The following is a 23,227-nucleotide window of genomic DNA, read 5'->3' on the forward strand; positions in this document are numbered from 1 at the left end:
CAAGAGTGTGATGTCACACAGGCTGAAGTAGGTATAAGACAACGTAAGCATGCTCTGTGCTCTCCCTTAATCCTTCGCGTGACGTTTTTCCAGGCTACTGTGCCGCATTACAAAAATTGCAGGAATGCTATTGACTCGTGTGTTATATCACTGACTTCTACTAAGATTCCCTGTCGTTGGCTATGAGAGAATAATCCGTGTCTGGAGACCGACTGCTTGAATCGTAAATAATAAACACGACTATACCTCCACCGCAGTAATGCTCCCCATTCTAGATATCGCGAATTTAACAGAGAAAGGCATTTAAGCAGAGCAGATATTTTCAAATGTAGCGTACTAATACCTGTAGCTAGACTAGTTTACTCACATTTGTGGTTTTATATTGCAACAGGACGTTATGCAATATTAAGTAGGAGCAGATCACGAAAATTCGTCCTGTTGTGATCTTATTTTATACCGTTTGGCTTGCTAATCCGATCGAGTTGTGAAGATGGTGTTGGCGTCTCATGTATACTGGCGAAGAATAGTCCTCAAAAGTTACTTAAGAAAACCGCTAAAGAACTTGCAACCTCAATAAAAGTACTGCTAATTTTGCAGCAATGTATAGGCTTAGTGGGGCGCCCACTCACTTGCAGCTTTCGGCCAGTTTCTCTGGCGTGTCTGGTATCTCGGGGCCCTTGGCGAACACGATGAAGTCGGTGCCGCAGGCATCGATGACGTCGTCACTGCAGCTGGGGTCGTCCTTGAACTGAGCGCGAACACATCCTGCGAACGTTTATGTCGACTCGATATCGATCTCTTCGCCCTATATGCAAAGCAGTAAGTCTCCATACGCTCAAGCTTGACACGAGCATTTTAGCGGCCTAGGTGACGGCCGTGCGTCGACATGCGCACCGTCGTTGTCAGCGATGTAGCGGCTCTCGGCATCTCGAAGGAGTTTTGTTTATTCGACAGTCGCGACGAATTTTTGCTGTTGTCCGACAGAGGAGTATTATTCGTGGAAGCTTTGGGAGAGGCGGGGGGGGGGGGGGGGGGGGGGGGAGGTTACGCACTTACAACCGCGCCACAAGGGTTTCCAGTTTTTGCCTTGTCGAGCATGCAATAGTGGCCCACACTGCCCATATGGTAGCATTGTGAGTCAGAATTCCCACTGAGCGGTTGCATTCGGGATACCGCTATTCCTTTCAGGCGCGAATTATGACAGAATGTCTGAAAATGTGTGAAATTTGTACAATATTAATCTGAAAGACTCATTATTACATGTCAAGATAGAAAACAAAGTAATGCGGTGTTTTGTGCTAGTTTTAGTAATTGAGCCCCATTAGCGCAAAATGAAACATTTATTTATTCCGCAGTCAGTCATATTCGATTTTTACACCAAACAAATCAGATCATAGGCCAAAAATTCATGCGCGAGTTGTTTTTGGTTGCGTTCGTTCAGACCAAAGAAAAATAATACTTTTGACATTTCGAAAGTAATACTTTTTGACTTTTTGACGTCACCGAGCCGTTGAACATCGCAGTGTCCTCCCCAAAGTGGTCGGCTGCTGTAATATGGAGCACATTGAGTCCAAGGCAAGACACAGTGGTTACGCAGAAAATGCGATTCTTCCTGCACACAGTGGTTTTTGCTCTGTGTTGACCACTGGTCCAAAGGACTGGCAAAAACAAGTTGCGTCCACATATGTACACGTCGCGCCTCCATGAAGTTCAACCAAATGGCCAGTTTTGTACGCTGTTCCAGAAGTATATGCAGAAGAGTCTGCGGTCCTACATGGATTTAACGAGAAACTTGATAGCGACGTTCGGACCATTTCTATTCTGCTGCTCCATTACATTATATTACAGGAATAAATGACGATTGTTTTACGCCAGTATAAATCTTGTCGTTCCCTTATTCCGTTAGTTACCCTATTAGAAAATACAAGCTGGCTATGTTACACGAATACCCCAAACTTGACGGATATATAAGAAAACATGGCACGTTAACAGCGTGCACAGAAGACCCGGACAAAAAAAAATGACCGCGACGTATTTCATATGGTTACGGATGGGGAGTGATGAAAATGCTGAAGAAAGAGGACCTCGAAATACTTTATTATTCATAAAATCTATTTGTTTATTTATTTACTTATTTATTCTACCGTATGACTGAAACTACGTTATTCTATTGCTAATTATATGAATTTTCTCCATTGTCCTGCCTTTCTATTTGTGTGTTTACACCTAAATAAGCCATCGGCTTCTCGGACAATCCTAATAGTGGGTCAGTATTAAGGAGCAAGCAAGCAAGACGCTTGGTGGTGTTCGATTGCATCGGTCCACCCCGCCACGGTGGTCTAGTGGTTATGGCACTCGACTGCTGACCCGAAGGTCGCGGGATCAAATCCCGGCCGCGGCGGCTGCGTTTTCGATGGAGGCGAAAATGTTTGAGGCCCGTGTACTTAGATTTAGGTGCACGTTAAAGAACCCCAGGTGGTCGAAATTTCCGGATCCCTCCACTACGGCGTTCATAATCATATCGTGGTTTTGGGACGTTGAACCCCAGATATTATTATTATTGATTGCATCGGTCTGCTATCTTGCCTATTTGGACCGTACGTGCATTTAGTCTGTACATATACCCCCGTATGTACTTCCAACATCCTCGTAACAAAATCAAATAGTGTTCACATTTCGTCGCTCGATACTTCATTGTTCAGGCAGATGGTGGTGACACAGTTGAAGCTGACATTCCGAATTTGAACTAAATGAATACCACTCACAGACGATATGCGTTCTATGTCTTCGTCTTATGTTCGCGGCGTTAATGTCACACTGGCATTTACCGTGTAACATATATCTGGGACCACGTGCCTGCGGGGCGAGGAGTCGTACTTTCTGCTCAGGCAGTGGCGTACCAACTCGTTCCTGAGTGGGAGGGCTGGCGTCTCTCACTCGGTCCGCTGCATATATATATATATATATATATATATATATATATATATATATATATATATATATATAAGGTAATTGTGAAGAAAGAAAAGTGGACGATGTGTGTATATATATATATATATATATATATATATATATATATATATATATGAGAGAGAGAGAGAGGGAGGGAGAAGGAACTACATTTTCTCTGAATTTGACGTGATTTTTTGAGACTATTAGATGATTTGCTTTTCAAAACTTTGTGTTCAATCAAGGAAGAATCTGCACAAAAAGATTGTGCAGGTTGGGCCGTCCTATACTGCGACAACACGGCAGTGTTTAATGACATTTTGGAAATATTTTCGTGAAGTTTAAAAAGTACAGCCACATTTAGCCTGTACTTCGTCTGAGCAGTCCATCTGCGAACTTCACAGTCTCAGTTTGCGCTGTAAATACGATGAGTATGAAGAATCTGTTATGACTGTAGTACCTTAAGTTCTCACGTATTAAACAAAATATGTCGCTGACAAAGCAACGTACCTCGCAGAAGTCTTCAGGATAATACGAGTGCCATTTTCTTTACTCTTAGAGAGCCTTCTAAATAAAGTATTTCTAATGAAGAAGACCAAGTTCAGTCGAATAATATTTATGGAAACCACACTGAGCTGGTTGTGTACAGCTACAAGATTATAAATGACTACTAATTGATATAGTAGATGTCGTTCCTTGCCCTCCGATTTTTCCCAGCTTGGGTGGGGGGTGGACGGGAAAGCGGTGAAGTGGCCCTTTAGTCCTCCCCTCCGGCCCCTCCAAGTAAATAGCCTACGCAGACTGTGTAAGCTCAAATTTTCTTTGAAAAAATGTGGGTGATTATAACGTTAAACCGCATTGTCTCCTTCCGTATAGGTCGTTAGCTGTTAATGATTGGTCGAAATTGTCTGGGTCGCGCTCACAGCACCTGCGCGTAACACGACGCAACAAATGACGTGCAAGTGATCGACCGCGTAATTACCACTTACGAATGACTGCGTAAAAGAAATAATGATAATAATAAACTATTTTCATTTGTCATTGGTTCTTCGCTATTCGTCAAAAATTTTCCGTGTGCCATAAGATCGCCTCCTTGTTAGGCGACGTCACGAGTATGCGAAAACTCGCGGCGTTAGAATGAAGTCTGCAAAATATCAGCGCATTACTGTGCTGAACAATATTTTTTTCGGAACAGCCACAGTGTCTCTTTTTGAACGCAATTCAAGAAGGCTGCCCGCCAATCACATTGGCAGCGGCTACATATAGCAGCGGGCGAGATGGATTCATATGTGTATAATAGATACTTTCAGTTGTAGTATAACAATGTTGAGCTGTTTTTGCGCGTGCACAACTCTCTGTGAACTCATCGTTGCTGACAAAGAGTTAGAGAGAGAAATAAACATTATTAAGAACAGACACAATCCTTCGCAGGTGGGCAGCCTTCTTAGTCCAGGAAACCGGGGACGCTGATCATCTTCCTGGTGACGTAGATCAAGATACGGGTCAAACTTGAAAGCTGGGCTTCTCAATGTGCTCGACTCCACAAACTTGGTAAAAGCCGCAGCGACCGCTGCAGGCTACCATATGTTAAGCGAGTTGAAGCAGATTAATCGGAGACTAAAGTGGGAATCTCTTTTAGCTCCCCTGGCTAGGCACAACTCAAATACACGACGCATCTGCACATTCATCAACTCACAGCAGCTTGGATATGGGGCAGTGGCGATGCTATTCGTTTTCAAAGAAAGAAACCAAATTTCCTGAAAAAAAAGAGGCAGTTTGATAAAACGTTCACTGGTTCCCGCTAGTATTTGCGTCGCCGATTACGTAAATTTCAGGCCAGGCAGAAAAAAATAAAAGCATGACAGATTGCTGTAATGTTATAGAGCCCCACCTGAGCGATAGCCTCCTCTGCAATGCTCGAACGCAAGACGCGCAAGCGTGGAATAGGCAGCCCACACCGCAGACAGCCTACAGTGCGTGGTCATGACACACGGAGGACAGTCGACACAGCTGAATTGGAGGACAAATTTTATAACATATTTCTGTTATTGCTGTGTTCAAGTAAAATTTTACCTGACTTGTTAATCTCCCAGTCTGCAGCCGACAATGACCACTGTCCAAAGTGAGGGGGCTCCGCCCCCCTAAGATTTCTCAGTGGGGGGCTGGCGCCCCCCTTGCCCCCCCGGTAGATACGCCTATGTAAACAGGATGACTACGAACTATCCAAGAGGCGTGCAAAAATTATGAACAACATTAACAGGTTCGCTGACCCATAATTGGCAGTTTAGAAAACGGTGCCATAAAGCGTCGAATCATTTGTAGCGAACATACGAACGAAGATCGTGTTAGGCACTACTCGGCATGTTTCCTGTAACGATAGAGAGTGAAAGAGTAAATGCGAACGAAGGGAAAGGCTGAAGATATACCTTAACGATACGCAAAGTGAAGGCGTCTCTGCGCTTACACACTAACGGCTTCAAAGTCGCGAGTCAATTCCAATGTTTTCCTCGAATGCTGGTCTCAGTTTGCCTCGCCATTGCAGACTAGACAAGGTCAACTCCGCACGATATTGTGCGTCTGGCAGTTTCTCTCGGTCACGTTTAGTGGTGCTGCCAACAAAATACTTCACAACGGTTTTTCTGACTTGCTTGGCAAGCACCTAGAACGTGTCTGTGTGGTATTTGTGATCGAACAAAACGTTAACCCGTGTAACTTTGCTGATGACTGTAAGGTAAACAGCCTGTTCCTTTGGTGCCAATTTTTAAGCAGGAATGTACAGAGCGCTAGATATAAGAAGTCACAGTTTCGCCGCAAGGACGAAGCAATGAATGCGATAGCAAGAAAAGCGGCCCGTGATGGACGCGCTGCTACGCTGCAAAAACGTCTGCCCCCCGGCAGCAACTGCCACGCGAGCAGACAGCGGAAGGGCAAGGTTCTCCCTAGGCAAATATTAGAAGAAGCGAGCGAGCTGGCCGACGACTTTTAAATGCGCCCGTTGCGCTCATCGCGCCATCTCGCTGGTAATGAAGAAACGCTTATAAGCGCCTGCCGTCTCTGAGTACTGCCAGCGGTAAAGGTTCTGTATATAACGCTCGCCGTTAGCTACCTGAAGGATCTGCGCTTTGTGGCGTAGTGGTTAGCGCCACGCGCTGCGGAGGGAGAGGTCGCTTGTTCGATTGCGCGCATCGGAAGCATTTTTGTGAAGGAGTTCTCTCTCTCTCTCTCTCTCTCTATATATATATATATATATATATATATATATTCAAACGAGGGTGTGTTAAACGTAGGAGTCGCGACAACTGGACACCGGTTTTACTCCGACAAGGACTAGCTAGCAGCACAGGTAGCGATCGCTCGTCGTCGTCCTTGTCTTCTCCCTAGGTCAAGTCGCATGTCCACTACCTTCATTACAATCTATATATATATATATATATATATATATATATATATATATATATATATATATATATATATATATATATATATATATATATATATATATATATATACACACACTTATACATATACGGTGTGGTCATGACGGCGGCGGCAAAAACCAGCCGACACTGTTCATATAATTGCTGTCGCATTAAAAGAAACGAGGTAAGTTTAGTGCAATGGAAGGCCAACTCTGTGTACGCACATCTGCGCCCGAAGTATGTTTCAGAATGTGCTAGCGTCTCACCCACTTTTCTCCCTATGTGCGCAAGGTAAGTCTCCTAGTTAAATGGAAAACTCGTGCAACTATTCTTCATGTCTTCGAATACAGAAAGGAGTGGCAGGACGCTCAACCAAACCTGCTTGAGCAATTGCGGTTCTCTTTTCATATATGGGAAGGCAGGAAATCTGTGAGAGTTCATTTCATATTTATGTATGAAAAATAAGATGCCCTCATTTTCATACGCTGTGTAAAACAGAGTGGTAGGGCGCGTCGCAAGGTATCATGGACATCTAATCGACGCACACCTAGACATACCTTGCATGGTATGGCATGGCAAGAACTTTATTATGGTCCAGAGAAACTACGGCCCGAGGGCAAAGCCCGCAGGGTAAGCCATCGTTAACTAGTGATGAATGAGAGGTGCAGAGTAGCGTTCCAGTTGCTGCCCACAGAAGCAAAGATAAAGGCACCACTGCATGCATCGCTACGCAACACCTTTCATCACGAAGCCCTGCCGTACATTGCGTCGACTGACATGTATTTTTGATAAAATGTTATCTTCGGGGTGCCGTTGGCTCGCTCTTTAAGTCTGAGCGTTAAGGTCTCATAACCGGCCTGTCTCCTACTCTCGGTGTCCGTCGGTCCGATCGTGCCCTGGTTCGCTGCCAGCTGTGGCCTCTCTCCCTCACACTCTCTCAGCAATCACGTGATGGCACAGTGGCGCATAGCAACAGTTTCGCGTTGCTCCTTCCAACGGGCGTTGCGCAACTGTTGCTCAACGCGGCGGTGGCGTCCGTCGGCCGAGTTGAATAGCCGCAGGCTTTCGCCGAACACACTATGGAATTTACGAAGTGTCCTTCAATTTTCTGCGTATAAATGGATGTCTCTCATATCTTCACTCGATATAGGCGAAAATATTTGAGGCCTGTGTACGTAGATTTAGGTGCACGTTAAAGAACCCTAAGTGGTCGAAATTTCCGAAGCCCTCCACTACAGCGTCTCTCATAATCATATCGTGGTTTTGGAACGTTAAACCCCAGATATTATTATTATTATTATTATTATTATTATTATTATTATTATTATTATTATTATTATTATTATTATTATTATTATTATTAATATTATTATTATTATTATTATTATTATTATTATTATTATTATTATTATTATTATTTTCACTGGATCAAATTTCGCGTTTACTTTAGCATGTGTCGTAAGGTAGTCTACTAAGGCGCTAATTAGGAACTATAATACAATAATCAGCATGTACAAGCTATACGCACAAAACGGGAGGCCTGCCTTTGCCAAGAGCGTATCACCGAAACAAATGCTTCTTTGTACATTCTGTGGCGTGTTTAAGATGTGGCCAAAGTATTTGTGGAAACACCCAACACAACCAAGGTATGTGCATCGTATGAAAGGTCGTACTGTGACGCTGTCCAAGCCTTTGAAAGCAGTCGTGAAAAAAAAATATAGTTCACACTAAACTTGCCCCAGTGCGTAAAGAAGGAAAACAGTTTGTCCTCGTTCGCTCTATTTATACACGTACTTGCCTATTGGACAGGTCACGCAAAAGAAGTCACGGTCAAGCGATTGATCGTAAAAAAAATTTTAAATACCAGCATTATCCCCATAAATGAAGCCTCTTCTCAATGGAAGAAAAGTTCACTATGCGATTTAACTGAAATCAGTCATTTCCAGCAATCATTAAGATTCGCCTATTTCATGTGCACTGTAGGACGACGGCTATTCCCAGCGACTTACCGTTGCCCCTGGTCTTGGATCAGTAGTATTCTCTGCCATATAGCATCACGCTTCCTTTCCTATGGGCCCTCTCAATGCATTGCGCCTTTCACGGCATGCCAATTTAAGTGAAACTTGTATTCACTGGCCTGCGAAGGAGGGTGTTAGCGGTGGTGTATCGAAAAAACCCACCACCGCGGAAAAAACACCTGACGGCGCCGCGGTAACCCAAAAGCCCTCCTTACTACATCTAGCGAGCACCAAAGAAATAATAAATAAAACTGAATAATTTTTTTTTCTGGGGCTAGAGTTTGAACCCGGGTCCCCCCTGTACCAAAGCGAGTTCCTTGACCACTAGGTCACGCACCCGTGCTTGCCCAAAGCGAAGTGAACTGAAGCATACGAATGCGTTCTACCGAAGATGCAAAGAGTAATTGGGAAGCAGTACAACTGCTATGTGAGCTGCATTGATATATTTCGAGTTGGTTGACTAAAAGCCGTCTGCTGACAACGCGTGAGGTCAATATCAGGAACTACGCATTTGCCATGCCGATTAGGTCGGAAAACAGCGTTCCGGTGATGGCCGCTACCTATAGTAAAACTGAACGCTTACGTCAGGAGGGAGCATTGCGCAATTAGAAAGAAAGAAAGAAAGAAAGAAAGAAAGAAAGAAAGAAAGAAAGAAAGAAAGAAAGAAAGAAAGAAAGAAAGAAAGAAAGAAAGAAAGAAAGAAAGAAAGAAAGAAAGAAAGAAAGAAAGAAAGAAAAGGTGTAGGTCGGGCACGTCCACCCGCCAAGCTTCGGTTGTCCCCATTTCCCCAAGAGGGGTAGGGCTTCGAATTTTTTTTCCTTCTTAATTTTAACTATCTAGACTATTGGTTGCCTTTATTTCTTCCATAGTTAACGTCAACCGCTTTCTTGAAGACTTCTACGGGTGAAGGAATGTTATTTAAAGAAAAATGCCGTCATCCATTTTTTTCTAACATGATAGTTAACGTAGCATTTCTAAAATTATTGGTACGGGCGTTAGTTCTTTTTTCGTCGGCTTTAATTCGTGTGAGTTTGGGTCGTAATCAACACAGCGTAGTTTAAAAGCATAAATAATGCCCCCTATGCCTTCATTGGCTTAATTTTCTGTTGGATTCATTTGGCTGTGTCTAACAAAGAAGCGAGAAGCCCCTCTAACAAAGGGTGTTTCGCAGGGGTGTAGTCTGCGCATGCGCAGCGGTGGTGACATGACGTGCGCCGTGTTTTTTTTTATTTTTTGGGGGGGGCGGGGGGGGGGGACACAGCGTGGCTACAGGAGCGAATTGAGCGGTGCATAGGGCTTCACATTTGCAAATTGTCCCGAACACTACCAGGCCCCCGAGATTGTCTACCGGCGCGCGGCAGAGAAGTTCTGAGGCCACGGACCCCCAGTTTCGATTTCGGCGATCTCAACTGGAGGCGCAGTTCAGGTTGCAAAATGGTCTATTCATTTTCTTTCATTATACCTGTACAACATAATTAATATGTATTTCTCAGAAATGAGGCTTCGCAGTAGTCCAAACATTTCTGCTCCAGGAGCCTTTCCGGTGCAGGACTGATTTATGTCTCAAAGGGGCCCTGGAACACTTTTCCAAGTGGCCATAGAATGGCTTCACTGAAGGAGCTTGTTTCCTCGGCAATCGACCACCGCAAAAATTTTTACAATCCGTCCAGTAACGAGGCGAGTTACACAAAGATTTGTCGTACGCTGTCATTGAGTTCTCTCTTCTCTCTCGTCCCCACGAAAGCGCTGGAAGCTAAACAGGAAGGAGTCGCACGGGAGAAGGAGGTACGTCACGCGCTCTCCGTGACCATGAGCAGTTTTTTTTCTTTTTTATTTTCCTTCGAACGCGTGGCGTACTTTCAGTAGGATCGGCGCGCGCGGGGGCAAGGGACCCTTCTTGGATGTGGGCGCGAAAAGACAAGGACGAAGGGAAGAAAGGCACACATCCAAGAACCATGACAGACCAAAAAGCCCGCATCGCTACCCTCGGCAAGTGACGACCTCCCGCGGCGGCCGCAGTAACCAACGAGCGCGCCATGTTCAAATCACCCCGTGGCGTGGAACTTTAGTCAGTGACGCAGTAATATCAAGTCAATAGCATCATTTGTCGAGCGAAGAGGAAGCGATTTTTAGCTGATTTGATAATTTATTGTAAATTCCAGGCCGCGTGCTGCGCTATAATGTTTGGCTCGCGCGTTCTCGGGAGCCTCGACTGCTGATCGGTAGCGTTTTCTGACCATGCTGAAGAAGTGTTGCAGGGCCCCTCTAACTACGGCAGCCACAATTCTTTTTCGGCGGTGTCATGCTAATCAGATAGCGTTAAAGAGCGTGTCACAGAAATTCCGGTGTCGGCGTGGCCGTCGTTGGTTGTGAGCACAAAACCAACATTGTCCGTGACCGAAAAACCGCCTTGGATGCAAATAATAAAAAAATTATGTACCCCACGTTGAATAGAACCAAGGTATTCGGTGTGGCAAGCAGGTGTTCTACCACCGAGCCACGTCTGAAAGTAAATTCATGCTTCACGAACATACGCGTCCTGTGTACAGGCGTCACAGTACGAGATGTAATATCGCAGTAAAACGTAGTACAAGCGTGCATTGCCATTGGGTGTCACACCATGTGAATTGCGTAACGATTCGTTGGTTTAAAGCCGCCAACCAATTGCAAAAGGCACGCACATTACTGAGCTTGTTCCCTTACAAACACGTAGGGGGGGAATCGCAACTTCGAAAATTTATCACGCGCGTAATTGCCGCTGGTTTAAAGCATGCCATCCATTACAAAGGGCACACACGTTAGTGCGCGCATTCTCTTACACACACGTAGTGGGTACACTGTTGTCGTAAAAGCGCTGTTGAAGAGTACGGAAACCTTTGTGTGTGCGTGTGTGTGTGTGTGTGCGTGCGTGTAGGGATGGTAAAATCGATGAAAGAATAATCGTTTAATCGATTAAAGGTCCACAATTATTTTATTAATCGTCATCGATTTCCGCCTTTCGATTAATGGCATTAATCGATTAAAACTATTCGATTAATCGATTACGGCAGACCCCCCCCACCTCCGGTGCCAACCTCGCCCCTTTGCCGGAGCACATGACTTCGAGGCGCGCTATCCTGAGACGCAGATGAACTGCACATCGCCTCTCTTTCACTTCTTTCACTACAGTGCATATTTCTGCGCTAGCAGAACAAGCCCGGAGCTGGCGGCGGTCATACACCATAGAGAAAGATATGAACTCGCCCTGAACTCCAAGCACTCCCCCGTGCTTCAAGCCCGGACAGGAGGCGGCTCCACCCCATCGAGGCAGAAATGAACTTGCCCGCTTCTCTCCGACTCGGGCTCACAGTCTACTGCTGCTACTGCTGCCTTCACCTCCTCTCCCTTAAGCTGGTTGAGCGTTGCCTGAGTATACCTGGGGCTTGCGTTGCTTGCTTGTTATATTGTGTAATTATTACACATTGATCGTTATAATGCTACATTTGGGATGTCATAATGCCACAAAGGGCTCTGCCATAATTCTTCATCGTCATCAGGCACAGCATCAACAAAGTGCGCATAATGTCTTACATGCGTTTAGCAGGTACCAACGCTCTCCGTAGAATGACGAAAAAAAGGCACAGTGCCTGCTGCCCTACTTCTCAAAAATTGCAATGATTTATAGCGTAGTGGGTTCCTCGCTAGTGCACTTGTATTGGTTGCCATAAGCGTGCGCAGGGTTGCCCTTCAGGGGGGGCGAAGGTTCGTCGCAGCGCCCCCCCTCCCTATTATGTCAATGTATGCGGCTGCCTTTGCGCCCCCCCTATCGCCCCCCTACAATGTATAGGGCTGACTTTGCGCCCCCCCTTCTCGCCCCCTTTGCCCCCCCCCCCCCCTGCGCACGCCTATGTTGGTTGCCAAGGAAGCCCATAAGCGCATGATCCACTTCCTCGGGGTGTCAGTAAAATTACAATGATTTATAGCGTAGTGGGTTCCTCGCAAGTGCACTTGTATTGGTTGCCAAGGAAGCCCATAAGCGCATGATCCATTTTCTCGGGGTCTCAGTGAAGTTCTTCGCCCCCCCCCCACCCCGTCTTTCTCCCACGTCAACGTATGTTATACAGCATGACGGGAGAGGGAAATAGCGACCGGGCGTCACCCAATGCAAATTACATAACGATTCCAACCCATTACAAAGGGTTGAGCCATAATTCTTCATCGTCATCAGTCGTCGCGTCAACAAAGTGCCCATAATGCCTTACAGACTTGTAGCTGGTGCCTCGCTTCTCCGCAGAATGACGAATAATGGCTTAGTAGGTGGTTCCCAACTTCACAAAAATTGTGATTTATGGCGTAGTGGGTACCTTTCTAGTGCACTTGTATTGTAGCCCCAAGAGAGCTTAACGGGCCCTAGAAACGCCGCTCTTCCAGCTTTTGCTGTGACTGTGCTGCGGTTTCAACGCAGGCCTGGCATTTTTTTTTCGCTTGTCTACACGTGTGCAACATTTCCGGAAGAATGCGCTGCTGCAGTTGGGAGGACTCCAGCAACATACCCGAATCCTCGATGCGAGTTGGGCCCGAGTAACAGTTTCGCGTTTGCCGATTTCTTCACGCGATAGTGCTTGCCCCGCGTCCAACATCTTAATCGGAGTGGTAAATTCCGTTGAGCGGGGATGTAAGCTTGACATTGCATGTATAAAGTGTCGATAAGACGTACCATCAGAAAACAGCGATCGCGTAGCCTTGCACGAGTCTTGTCTAACTCGCGATCTCCGCACTGTAGCACGAATTGCTGCGATCTCGTTGATCTTGCTTCTTTCCTTCTCTGATCCTTATTTGGGTCACGGGTGCGCTTTATACTGGCGCCTTGGTTTCTTAGCCCTGTGCACGGTACGTATTTTCTAGTTACATTGTGTATGTTGCCAGCTCAAATTATAGATTGGAGTTTGCGTTGGGCTTCATGGAAATTCAGAATTGCCTTTAGGTTGTCATGCAGAGCAATTATGTTTCCGTTTAAGCCATTATGAAAATGTGCAAGGGCATGTGTGTGAGTCTGCGTGTGTGTGAGAGAGAGAGAGAGAAAGAGAGAGAGAGAGAGTAATATTATAATAATTGTTGGGGTTTAGTGTCCCAAAACCAAGACATGATTATGAGGGACGCCGCAGCGGAGGGCTACGGAAATTTCGACCGCCTGGGGTTCTTCAACGTGCACCCAAATCTAAGTACACGGGCCTCAAGCATTTTTGCCTCCATCGAAAATGCGGCCGCCGCGGCTTGGATTCGATCCCGCGACCTCCGGTTCAGCAGTCGAGCACCATAACCACTAGAACACCTTGGCAGGTGCAGAGAGAGAGAGAGAGAGAAAGAGACAGCGTAAGCGATATAGCACTTCATATAAAAAAGAAAGCGTCGCCAATATGCGTGCATGCTATAAATATTTTATGTCTCTACGTTAAATAATTGTCAGAAACTGTATTGGTCTGGCAATGTTAAAGCCAACTTCTGAAGTAAAACTTTCAACAATGAAGTTTAGTGCGTGCAATGATCGCATCGTTACAAGTGGTATTGCTCCTCTAACGTGCAAGAAAAACGTAGATGTCCTCGCTGATATCTGGATGAAAGACCCGCCTCTTTTTCGTTCTAGTTCAACCGTTCTGCCCTGCAGGCCTAACGTAACGCAGTATGGCGATTTGCAAAACCCTGCGCACGAAAGGCGTTATCGTGGCTGCAGCACGAAGTACCCTTCTTACAAATCGAGTTCATCTACAAGTGTACTGTTTTTTTCTAGAGCATAAAAATATTAGGCATGCATTGCTCTGAGCTTGACACAGCACGGCAGCCCTGCCACACGGCATTCAAAAGTGTCACAATAAAGGAACTAGAAGCTCCCACTCGTCAGCTAATCAATTATTTCCTATAGGTTTGTTAGTCGTACATGTACATACCGTATTTATTCAAATCTAAGCCGAAGTTTTTTGTTTTTGTTTTCGAAAAAACGATGTGCGAAAGTGGGGGGTAAGCTCAGATTCGAGCAGAATGATTAGGTTTTATTTTGTTTCTTTTTGTTTCTGTCCTTGCGAATTTCGGGGGTCGGCTTAGAATCGGGGCCGGCCTATATTCGAGTAAATACGGTACGTATTAATATAGCGCATGGCATTGAGTACAACTGACAGCCGCTGACAGCTGAATGTAGGGAGCATGCGGGATTTTCTTTTTTTTTTTAGACGATGCCGATTTTTACAAAAATGCCATGACCAACAGGCACCTGTCGTGTTCGCACACGAACTGTACGTCGAGGCAGAAATACTTTGCCACACCTGAAGTTAAACTGAACTGGACAATTAACAAAATCTTCGTTATTTAACTTTTTAAATTATGAAATTGATGTTAATTATTCATTATATGGAAATCCCTGTAGAGCACGTCAGTTTATGGCGTACATATTTTTTATGAATCCCTAGAAATGGACACGTAATTTGAGATATTAGTCATCGAAATTGAAGGCCCCGATCCAGGCGATTCAAAACTGAACGCGCCGGGCGCGTGGGAGATGCTGCCGCTGTGTTACGTCCGATCGGAACTTCACGTGACGAACAGTAAAGAAGGCTCTTGGTTCTGGTCAGGAAAAATGGCAAGTCGTCTGAAATATAGAAGTGGACCGCTTATTCATTGCGCCTGGCGTGTATAATGCTAATCTCTTTTTTTTTTTTTTTGAACTCTAGGTAAGCGCAGAAAACTCCTTCCTTTGTCTGCAAGGGGAACCGCCACAGTTGCTGCCTCGTAGTTTCCCGCTGTACAGTAGGAAAAAAAAAAAACGAAACAAAAAAACGGCGGCGTCCTCCGTACAGAGCGAGATAATCAGATAAGCTCGAAACATCATACGCAATGAACGAGCGACCTGTTCAAGTCTGAAGGAAACGTGTTTGCTCTCTTGCCGGAGCATCTTTAAGATCTTTGTGAGTTTTAGTTCTATTTGCAAACTGCGTAAAGAAAGGCTCATCACAGGCTATTAGAATGACAGGGCACATTTACCCTCCGCCGATGGGCCGACGTGGAATGAATTGCGTGCAGGCCATTGCTAACTGATTCAAGCTCCTCGTGTTACCAGGTGCCGTTGTGACAGCGCGTGAAATAGTACGACGGGCCTCATACTACAGCATATCGTGAGGCGCTCGCGCAGAGTAATGTTCGCAACGTTGGCAAGGCTAAGTGTGCCTACATGAAGCAACACTGCACCAGCAATTCCTCCACATTCTTCACTCTAACAAACGAGTACAATGTCGTCGTTCGACTAATTGTAGACAATTTCCTTTTTATTGCTGGGAGCCGCCATCTTGGACTCTGACACCAATCATTCGTCAGCTTCTTTCGCAGTGACGTAAAATTAACACGCTCATGAAATGCCAAATGCACCTCCGTACAGCTATTTCCATGTGTATGTGTCTATATCTGAGTACCGTTCAACTAGTTAGTGGTACAAAATGGTCACGTTGGCATCCCAGGATGGGGGCACTTGAACGCGCCCGCGTAAAATGTATTTCTCCACGACTTGACGCAGTGAGTAAGTTCCATCAGCTGCAACCAGCTGGCGAAATCAGTGTAAATCGCGCTATCAAACCAATAACCAAGGAAGGAGTAAGTCTGCGCGAGATGTTGGAATTCAAGAAGTTTTGGAAACATAAATGGATCTACCGTGCAGAAAAGTAAAAAAAGGCTGGAAGATGGTGTAGAAAACTATTGGAAAAAAGTCAGAATTCAAAACTCTTTAGTAGCATAAGCAGCAGAGGCTAAGAAGACTAATAAAGAGCTAGGCGGCACTTGCCGCCTCTCCGATTCAAAGGGGCGGCTCCTAACATCCATCTATCCATCCAGTCTGCGTTCATTGGCGGCTTCGTACCGGTTAGACATTCGGGGCAATAAGCAGAACGCATGCGTTGTACTTACTCTAATTGGCTGGTGCCATGCATATTACAGTGTCTTCAGTAAAACATGGCTACCTGGAGAGCAATAACGTGCATGGTTCCTATAGTCGCCGCTATATACCGAAGAACTTATGAGAGGGCTTAGAGCCTGTTTGCTTGCGATTTATATACAGAGGCATCACGACTGTTCCTCATTCGGCACCAAAATATATTATTAAGAGGCTAACCCAGCGGTCCGCGTTCGCAAACCGCCAGAAAAAAAAGGAGCTTGATTGTCCCGTGTGACATTAAGCTGTTGCACCATCGCGTGTTTTTTTTTATTTTTTTTTGTGTACGTTGTTGCATAACCACGTATGGCTAGTAGCTAGTGTTACTTTTTCTTAGCCGTGCAGCGCAGCCGTAGTATATTTAAACGGTGAGATTGACAAGTCTCCATCTGACCTCAGTGTATTGTCTGGTTGTATGTAACTGCAGTTATGGCTATATAGACTGAGCGGTGTCGATCAAGGCGACGATTCTGTTTGCTTCGCTTTATTTGCGGCCTCTAAACCTCGTAGCTCAATATTGCCAGAAAATGTGTATGCAGAAATATCACAAGCATAAGCCTAATAAATGTAGAAATATTGAACGGACAAAATAAACATTTACAAGCCTTTGCAAGACATTTAAAGGGCCCCTCAGCAGCCTCTGAAAATACCAAAAACGAGCGCAATATTCTCTCCTGGCGTTTCTCGTCTTTCTAGCCCACTTCGTCACGCATAACAGTGATTCCCGTGACGTCTATATAGTACGTATATACTCTCGATTGGTCCATATGCGCGAAATATCAGATGTGAATTGTCTCCCGCACTGCTTTGCCATGCAGCCGCCCATCCATTCTTTCTTGCCTCGCATGACTATCGTGCGTGATCAACTGACTTCACTTCGTTCTCTGTGTTTGCGACTGCGCACACGGAGACGACAGCGTGTAGCCGACAAGCAGGAAATCTTGATAGGGTCACCGCTTAGTGCTGACATGGTACACGTGCTTTTAAGAATTAAGTGGCAAGGAGGAGATATGGCCTGTAGGAAGGGTAGCGAAGGCGAGGAGAAAAACACCCCCTCGTCTTTGAACGCGGGGTGGTGAAGGGCCCCGTAAGCAAATTTTGGCAGTGGTTATGAATGCTGTATGATATTTCAAGCCATTTAAGTGCCATCAGTTGCCCCCTAGCACATTTATAGTTAAGCAAGTGGCCGTCCGCGGCTGCGACGACTTGCCCTGTAGAGGAAATGCCATTGACTGACGTAACAAACTGACGGAACTGCAATGTGTGAGGCGCAATGCTCCTGATTTTCTTAATACAGTTAGAGATCGACCTAACAAAACCCGATTTCACAAATTTCTCAATCTAACGAACGGATTTCCATTCACCGACAGGTGCCCGGAGGGTTCAATGTTGTCATTATTTCGAATTAACGAAGCGGTCATGGCATTCAACTCAATTTATCAAAGTTTTTCCGGAAGCCCGGAAATAAAATAGCAAAAAAGCAGTAATATCTTTCCAATTTTTACACAGACGGCTTTTCTTGAGACGTGTGCTGTTTAGTCTTTTTTCTCGGGAGGGGGGGCGCTTAGCGTCCCAAAACCTCGATAAGATAGTGAGGGGCGCCGTAGGGGAGGGCTCTGGAAATTTCTGCACCCTGTGGTTCTTTGGGACCTAAATCTACGTACGCGGGCCAGAAGCATTCTCGCCTTCATCGAAAATGCCGCCGCCGTGGCCGGGATTTCAGGTCAGCTGTCGCGTTAAATCATCCACACCAAGGGCGTATGCAGACATTTTTTTTAGGCTGTGGCAAAAAAAAAAGAGAAATTCGGGTTGGAAGGGGATGAGGGGAGCACTGGCCTGGTCTGCCACTCCGTGGCTGCGCCACTGATTTAGACGTCCTCATCACGGCACCAGTTTTATTAAGGCGAAAACGTTGTCAACATGAGTGATACAAAAAAATCTACATCATGTGATGAACTCACAGATCGCCAAAATATGTAACGTCACCGTGACGTCTTCGCAAGACATCGTCGCTTGGTCAAAGATGGCCGATCACGGAGGCAGGGAAAAATCAGATGAGGCGCTGAAAGCTTGCACTGCCTCCGAACCTAGATGCAGTGCAAAACCAAGGGCACTGTGGGCTAGGGGCAGAAAGCTTTCGAAAGAGGGCGTGGGAGGATCACCGACTGAGAATAAAAAGAAGATGCCTTTCGCGTTGTGTCTGTGAGGTGTGTGACTGCGACCCTGCGAGCTTTCCTGTTTTTTAGATGCGAAGAAGCTTTTGAGCTGGGCTTTGTCCGTAGTTCCATTGGCGACCGTCCGCTTTCCAAAACCTACTATAGCCATCTGTATCATATTGAGCGCGCGCTCGCGCCAAGGTGAAGTCTTCTTCGTCTTGTTCTTCGACCGCTTTCATGATGATACGTGCAGAGCACTTTAGGGGCCCGGGCTGCCGTATGCTGTCCTAGCTTGGCGTAACGCGGACAAAACCACGTGTGTTGGCACGCGCTAGCGCGTTCAGGCCTGTGTAAGGGGCTGGGTAAGACGTCGTGGCCTCCCCCTCTTACCTTCTTTCAGCAATCACGTGGTGGCGTCGGGGAACGAGATTCTGCAGACGCGCGATGAACCCGCGTGGCGTGCTCCAACAAGAGTTCGGAATGAGTAACAGCAACAGCAACTACAGTGAATTCATGGTGTGCTTCACATGCAAGGACGCGTTAACATTGGGCAAGGCGCCCGTGATGAACGGAACTTTAAGTCGACCCATGTGCTCCTTCGCATCCCCACATGGTTCCCTTTAGTGGGAGATGGTGAAACTTTTTTATATATATTTGTGTTTTTTTTTTTTGGGGGGGGGGGGTAGAGGGGCGACGCTGTACGCCCGCCCATGCGCGAAACAACGGACTTTACAGACGATAGCGCCTTTACCTATCGAGTGGTGCTAGGGGCGGCAGTGCTGTGTTGTCCCTGCATGTACTCCCACAGTCTACCGTGGTTGCTTTCATTATTTCATGGTTTATGCGACAGACAGCCCTGACCATCTCCTGGCAACTTTCTTGCTCTGCCTACTTGCGCATTAACTGTATTCTTTCTCCCTCTCTTAGCATATCGCCCGCTTGTCGCAGCTGCACGTGACAGTCTACCTCGCCTGTATCGCTCGGACATAAGAGGCGTCAATTTTAGAATTCGAAGGACCGAAAAATCTCTTACTCAATTTCACGAACTTCGCAATTTGACGAAATAGTTCGAGCACGCTCATCGCTTCGTTAAATTGAGTTTCAACTGTACGTGCATGGCTTATATGTGCACGCCCCCCTGCGTTCCCTTCTGCGCACGCCTCTGCCACCTCACGGCGGTTCTTGAGAGGAGATGCGCGGTACTTTTATTCGCGCGCGCGTCGCGTCTCAACTATAGGCCAGCCGTGGTCAACTATCGTTTGCTGACTATCCCCCATATGCAGGCCCGTAGCCAGAGGGGGGGGGGGGGCGCTAGCCCCCCTCCCTCCGAAATTATGCTGAAGTAGGTGGTTTTACCAAAAATAAATAATAAAAATAGGTGTTTTTCTCAAAAAGTCAATGTTTTCAGCAAGTGCCCCCCCCCCCCCCCCCGAAAAAAAATTCCTGGCTACGGGCCTGCACATATGTTATCCAAACACTATCACCTTTCGAGGATCATTGACTAAATGAAGCTAAAGCAACGCGACGTGTCGATGCCTGTAAAGCAGTAAATGTAAAACTTAGAGGAAGTAACCATAAACATGGTCATCCCGCTTGTAGTACTTTCTTCTAAACAATCCTGTGCAAAACCATTGCGACATCCACTTCTACCAACTCCAAAATCGCTAGGTGGCTTGACAGCGGAGAAAATTTGCAAAGTACCGCGAAAATAATCAGCACACATAGCGTTCACGGATGTTTCTGAAACTGCATAACAAAGTGTAAATTTTAACTGTCAATCAAGGACAAAGGAATATACGGAATAGCCGCGATCGAGAGGAAGCCAGCAATATCAAGTTCCAAAGACTGAAATCAAAAAGTGAAAAATTTTATGATTATTCAAAGCGTCAAGCGACCCTCATGTTGCAAGCCATCTGAGGGTGCTTCATTATCCACGTTCGGTGTGAAAGTAGAAAGGTGTGCTTAAGGAGGCGTATCTTGTGTCTTAAAATGCACGATACTGCATACGATGTATCGGAAATATAGATACTGATACCCCACTTGCTGAAGGTGTCATGAAACAGATGCAATATACCCAAGGAGTATCTAAGATACATGTTTCTTCGACACCACCCAGCCCTGAACATGGCAAGGATGCTAACACATGCGTTCGTAAGGGGGCGCTCGATACCAACCGGATTATAAAACGGTCGCCTGGGTCATGGTAATTGTTGAGAATTCGCTCAGGTGTCCGCCATGTTGCAACCTGAAGTGATTTTCGCAGCTGTCTCGAATGTTCAAAATAACAGACAATGCAACAAGTAAAGGTTAGCGCAGTACAACAGTAGTAAGCAATAAGATAGCACGGTTTAACTCACCCTCACGACTCCATAATGTGACGAACACAACGGTAATCAGAAGCAGGTATTCCATAGCGGCAGAACAGACACGAGCCGCTTAGAGGTTCTTCCGCAACCTTTCTCCCTCAGTGACGCTTTCTCTACTCGCACCAGGCTAAAAGCCCGGTTCATATTATAAGTCTAACAGACTATGCGCCTTTACTGCACACACACACACACACACTCGCACGCGAAGAGCACGACGACTGACTTTGGGTGTCGCGTACACTTTCTTTATTGGGTCGCTTATTCCTTAATTCAGTGGGTCGCTACAACCGAGACGAGATGACACAGTTACGTGACAAACAGCTTCCGATTGGATAACGTTCCTTCCCGTGCCACGGCCACAACCAACGTTCGCCCTCCTTGCGTGCGCGCGTTTCTTTTTAAGTTCTTTACTTTCGGCTCGCCTTGACTTCATTCCGAACGCGTTTTGCCGAAGCTTCGCGAAACACCGAGGCTTGCGGGACGCAAAACTTTCACTCGGCGGTTTTCTCCGGCGGCTGACTTGCCCCGAAGCCGGCGGCTTGTCTCTCGTCGCGAAAGCCCGCCAAGCGATCGCGAAAGCGCGGGAAAACTCGAGAAAAAGCGGGTACAAGGTCAGCCCCGCCGGGCGCTCGCGCTTTTTCTCGCTTTCCCGCGCTTTCTTCGCGTCAACGCTTTCCCGCCGTTTTTCGCGTTCTTTCCGCCATCGTCGTCTCCTTTCATCGCACTGTTTTCATTCGTTCTTTCCCGCGCTTTTACTTGTTTCTTCCGGCCGGCTAGGCAACGTTTTTAGGCTCTTAACCTGCGGCAGAGTTTTCTTGCTGTTGTTTGGGCGCACGTGGGAAAATGGGGTTAAATGCACTACTCCTGTTTTGCCACAGGCGTGGCATTGCGTGAGCGCCGCGGTGCATTGCAAGTAACAAGCTCTGAAACTTAGTTCTGGGCTCTTTTTTTTTTTCAGCTCCTCGACCTTTTACTCTTTCTGCCGGTGTGTCCTAAAAGCACTATGAGCAGCCCCGTTTAGTCGCGAAGGCTGAATTGCAAGAAGTAGGCACCTATTCGAAGAGCTTCCTGTTGAATTTGCATATTGCTTTCTGTCTTTGCCGGTTGTTGGCAGCCTCGTAACTTTGCCTACGAGATCCGCGCGTTCGTTAAGGGGAATGTGTGCAAACAAATATCATTTCATTGCGGAACGCGTGCTGCTGGCCTCGGTGTGTGCTGGAGTGACTTCGGGGCTCGTTAAACGCGTTACGACATATTTCAACGCTCTTTTACAGTGTGTACACATTAGGCAAATATTTCCGGACTCTTGAACCAGATTATACGCGCGTACTTCTTCTGAGCGTTGTATCAAAAGGAAATAGAGCGAAGAGCTGCCTTTCATATCTTCCGACCTAACATTTGATATCGCTGTATATTATACAAAAGTGTGCACGCTTTATAAGTCATAATGAAAAATCGAGTGCCGCATTTGAATCCCGCACTGGGGCCTATGGCGCGCTTGCAACATTTCATTCGCTTAGTAATTTGTAAATCACCTGATAAGCTTTTCTACATACTCGTCAGCGTACGACACTAAAGTTGGGGTTCTGTGAAAGTGCCTTGCATGTTTACACTTTTTATACAACTCAATGTGAAATTGAAGCTCAACTCATGCATTTCAACACCATCCTACTAGTCAGGGCCTGTACTGATAAAAAGCCCTTACGGCATAAATGTCCCCAAGAGAAACTTCAAGGCCATCCCGATGTTGCACATAATGTTAGCGAATATAGCTGGCCACTGCCCAACTGCACCTGTCAAATTAAAGCCTCCTGAATTCGGCTTCAGATCAAGTTAACCCTGTGTATTCCAGCATCCACATATGTGGACAAAACATATCAGTGAAGTTGGGTCAGTCTAGCCAGCGCATTGCCTTAAAAATCTACTTGAAGTGTTCGCATTACTTCAGTATCATAAAAACATCTCTATGTGTCCAAATCTGTGAACAAACAGCGATAAGTGCGCACAGAACAATAGCGTTCTTCTCAAGACTCTTATAGAGGTGAAAGCCTGTATCTTTTTTTAATACTTTACTATAAATTCATAAGATTTTTTAGATTATTGGAATTTACTCGAGAAAAGGAATGGTTTGTCTTGTTTTTGTGTGAGTTTTGTTGCACTGGGAGCGACCAAAGTTTTGTAAGCTGAGTTGTCGCTGCGGCGTCCTCGTTTGTGAACGCCAGACATACCGAATTCGTGTAAGAAGCTGATAGAACGCTGCATGGTAGTAAGACCCGCTTCGTTGCCGTGCGGCTCTACACAAAGCATTATCTGTACTGTAGCTAAATACGCCTTTTAGAAGTTATGTTTAGAGTTCGCTTTATTCGGGACG

The 23,227-nt window shown here is 46.0% G+C and overlaps 1 protein-coding gene across 1 annotated transcript in view; it reads right to left on the minus strand.

The window, feature by feature from the left end:
* Window positions 1-20,984, minus strand: part of LOC119374665 (uncharacterized) — a 43,317-nt gene extending 22,333 nt beyond the window's left edge. Inside the window, exons 1-2 of the mRNA XM_037644828.2 lie at window positions 20,848-20,984; window positions 630-765 (exon numbers count right to left, since the gene is read on the minus strand). Coding sequence (XP_037500756.1) covers window positions 630-765; window positions 20,848-20,902 — 191 coding nt within the window. The 5' untranslated portion in view covers window positions 20,903-20,984. The remainder of the gene's footprint in view (window positions 1-629; window positions 766-20,847) is intronic.
* Between the last annotated feature and the right edge of the window lie 2,243 nt (window positions 20,985-23,227).

The sequence above is a fragment of the Rhipicephalus sanguineus genome, chromosome 11 (assembly GCF_013339695.2).
Source record: "Rhipicephalus sanguineus isolate Rsan-2018 chromosome 11, BIME_Rsan_1.4, whole genome shotgun sequence".
NCBI classification, from domain to species: Eukaryota; Metazoa; Arthropoda; class Arachnida; order Ixodida; family Ixodidae; genus Rhipicephalus; species Rhipicephalus sanguineus.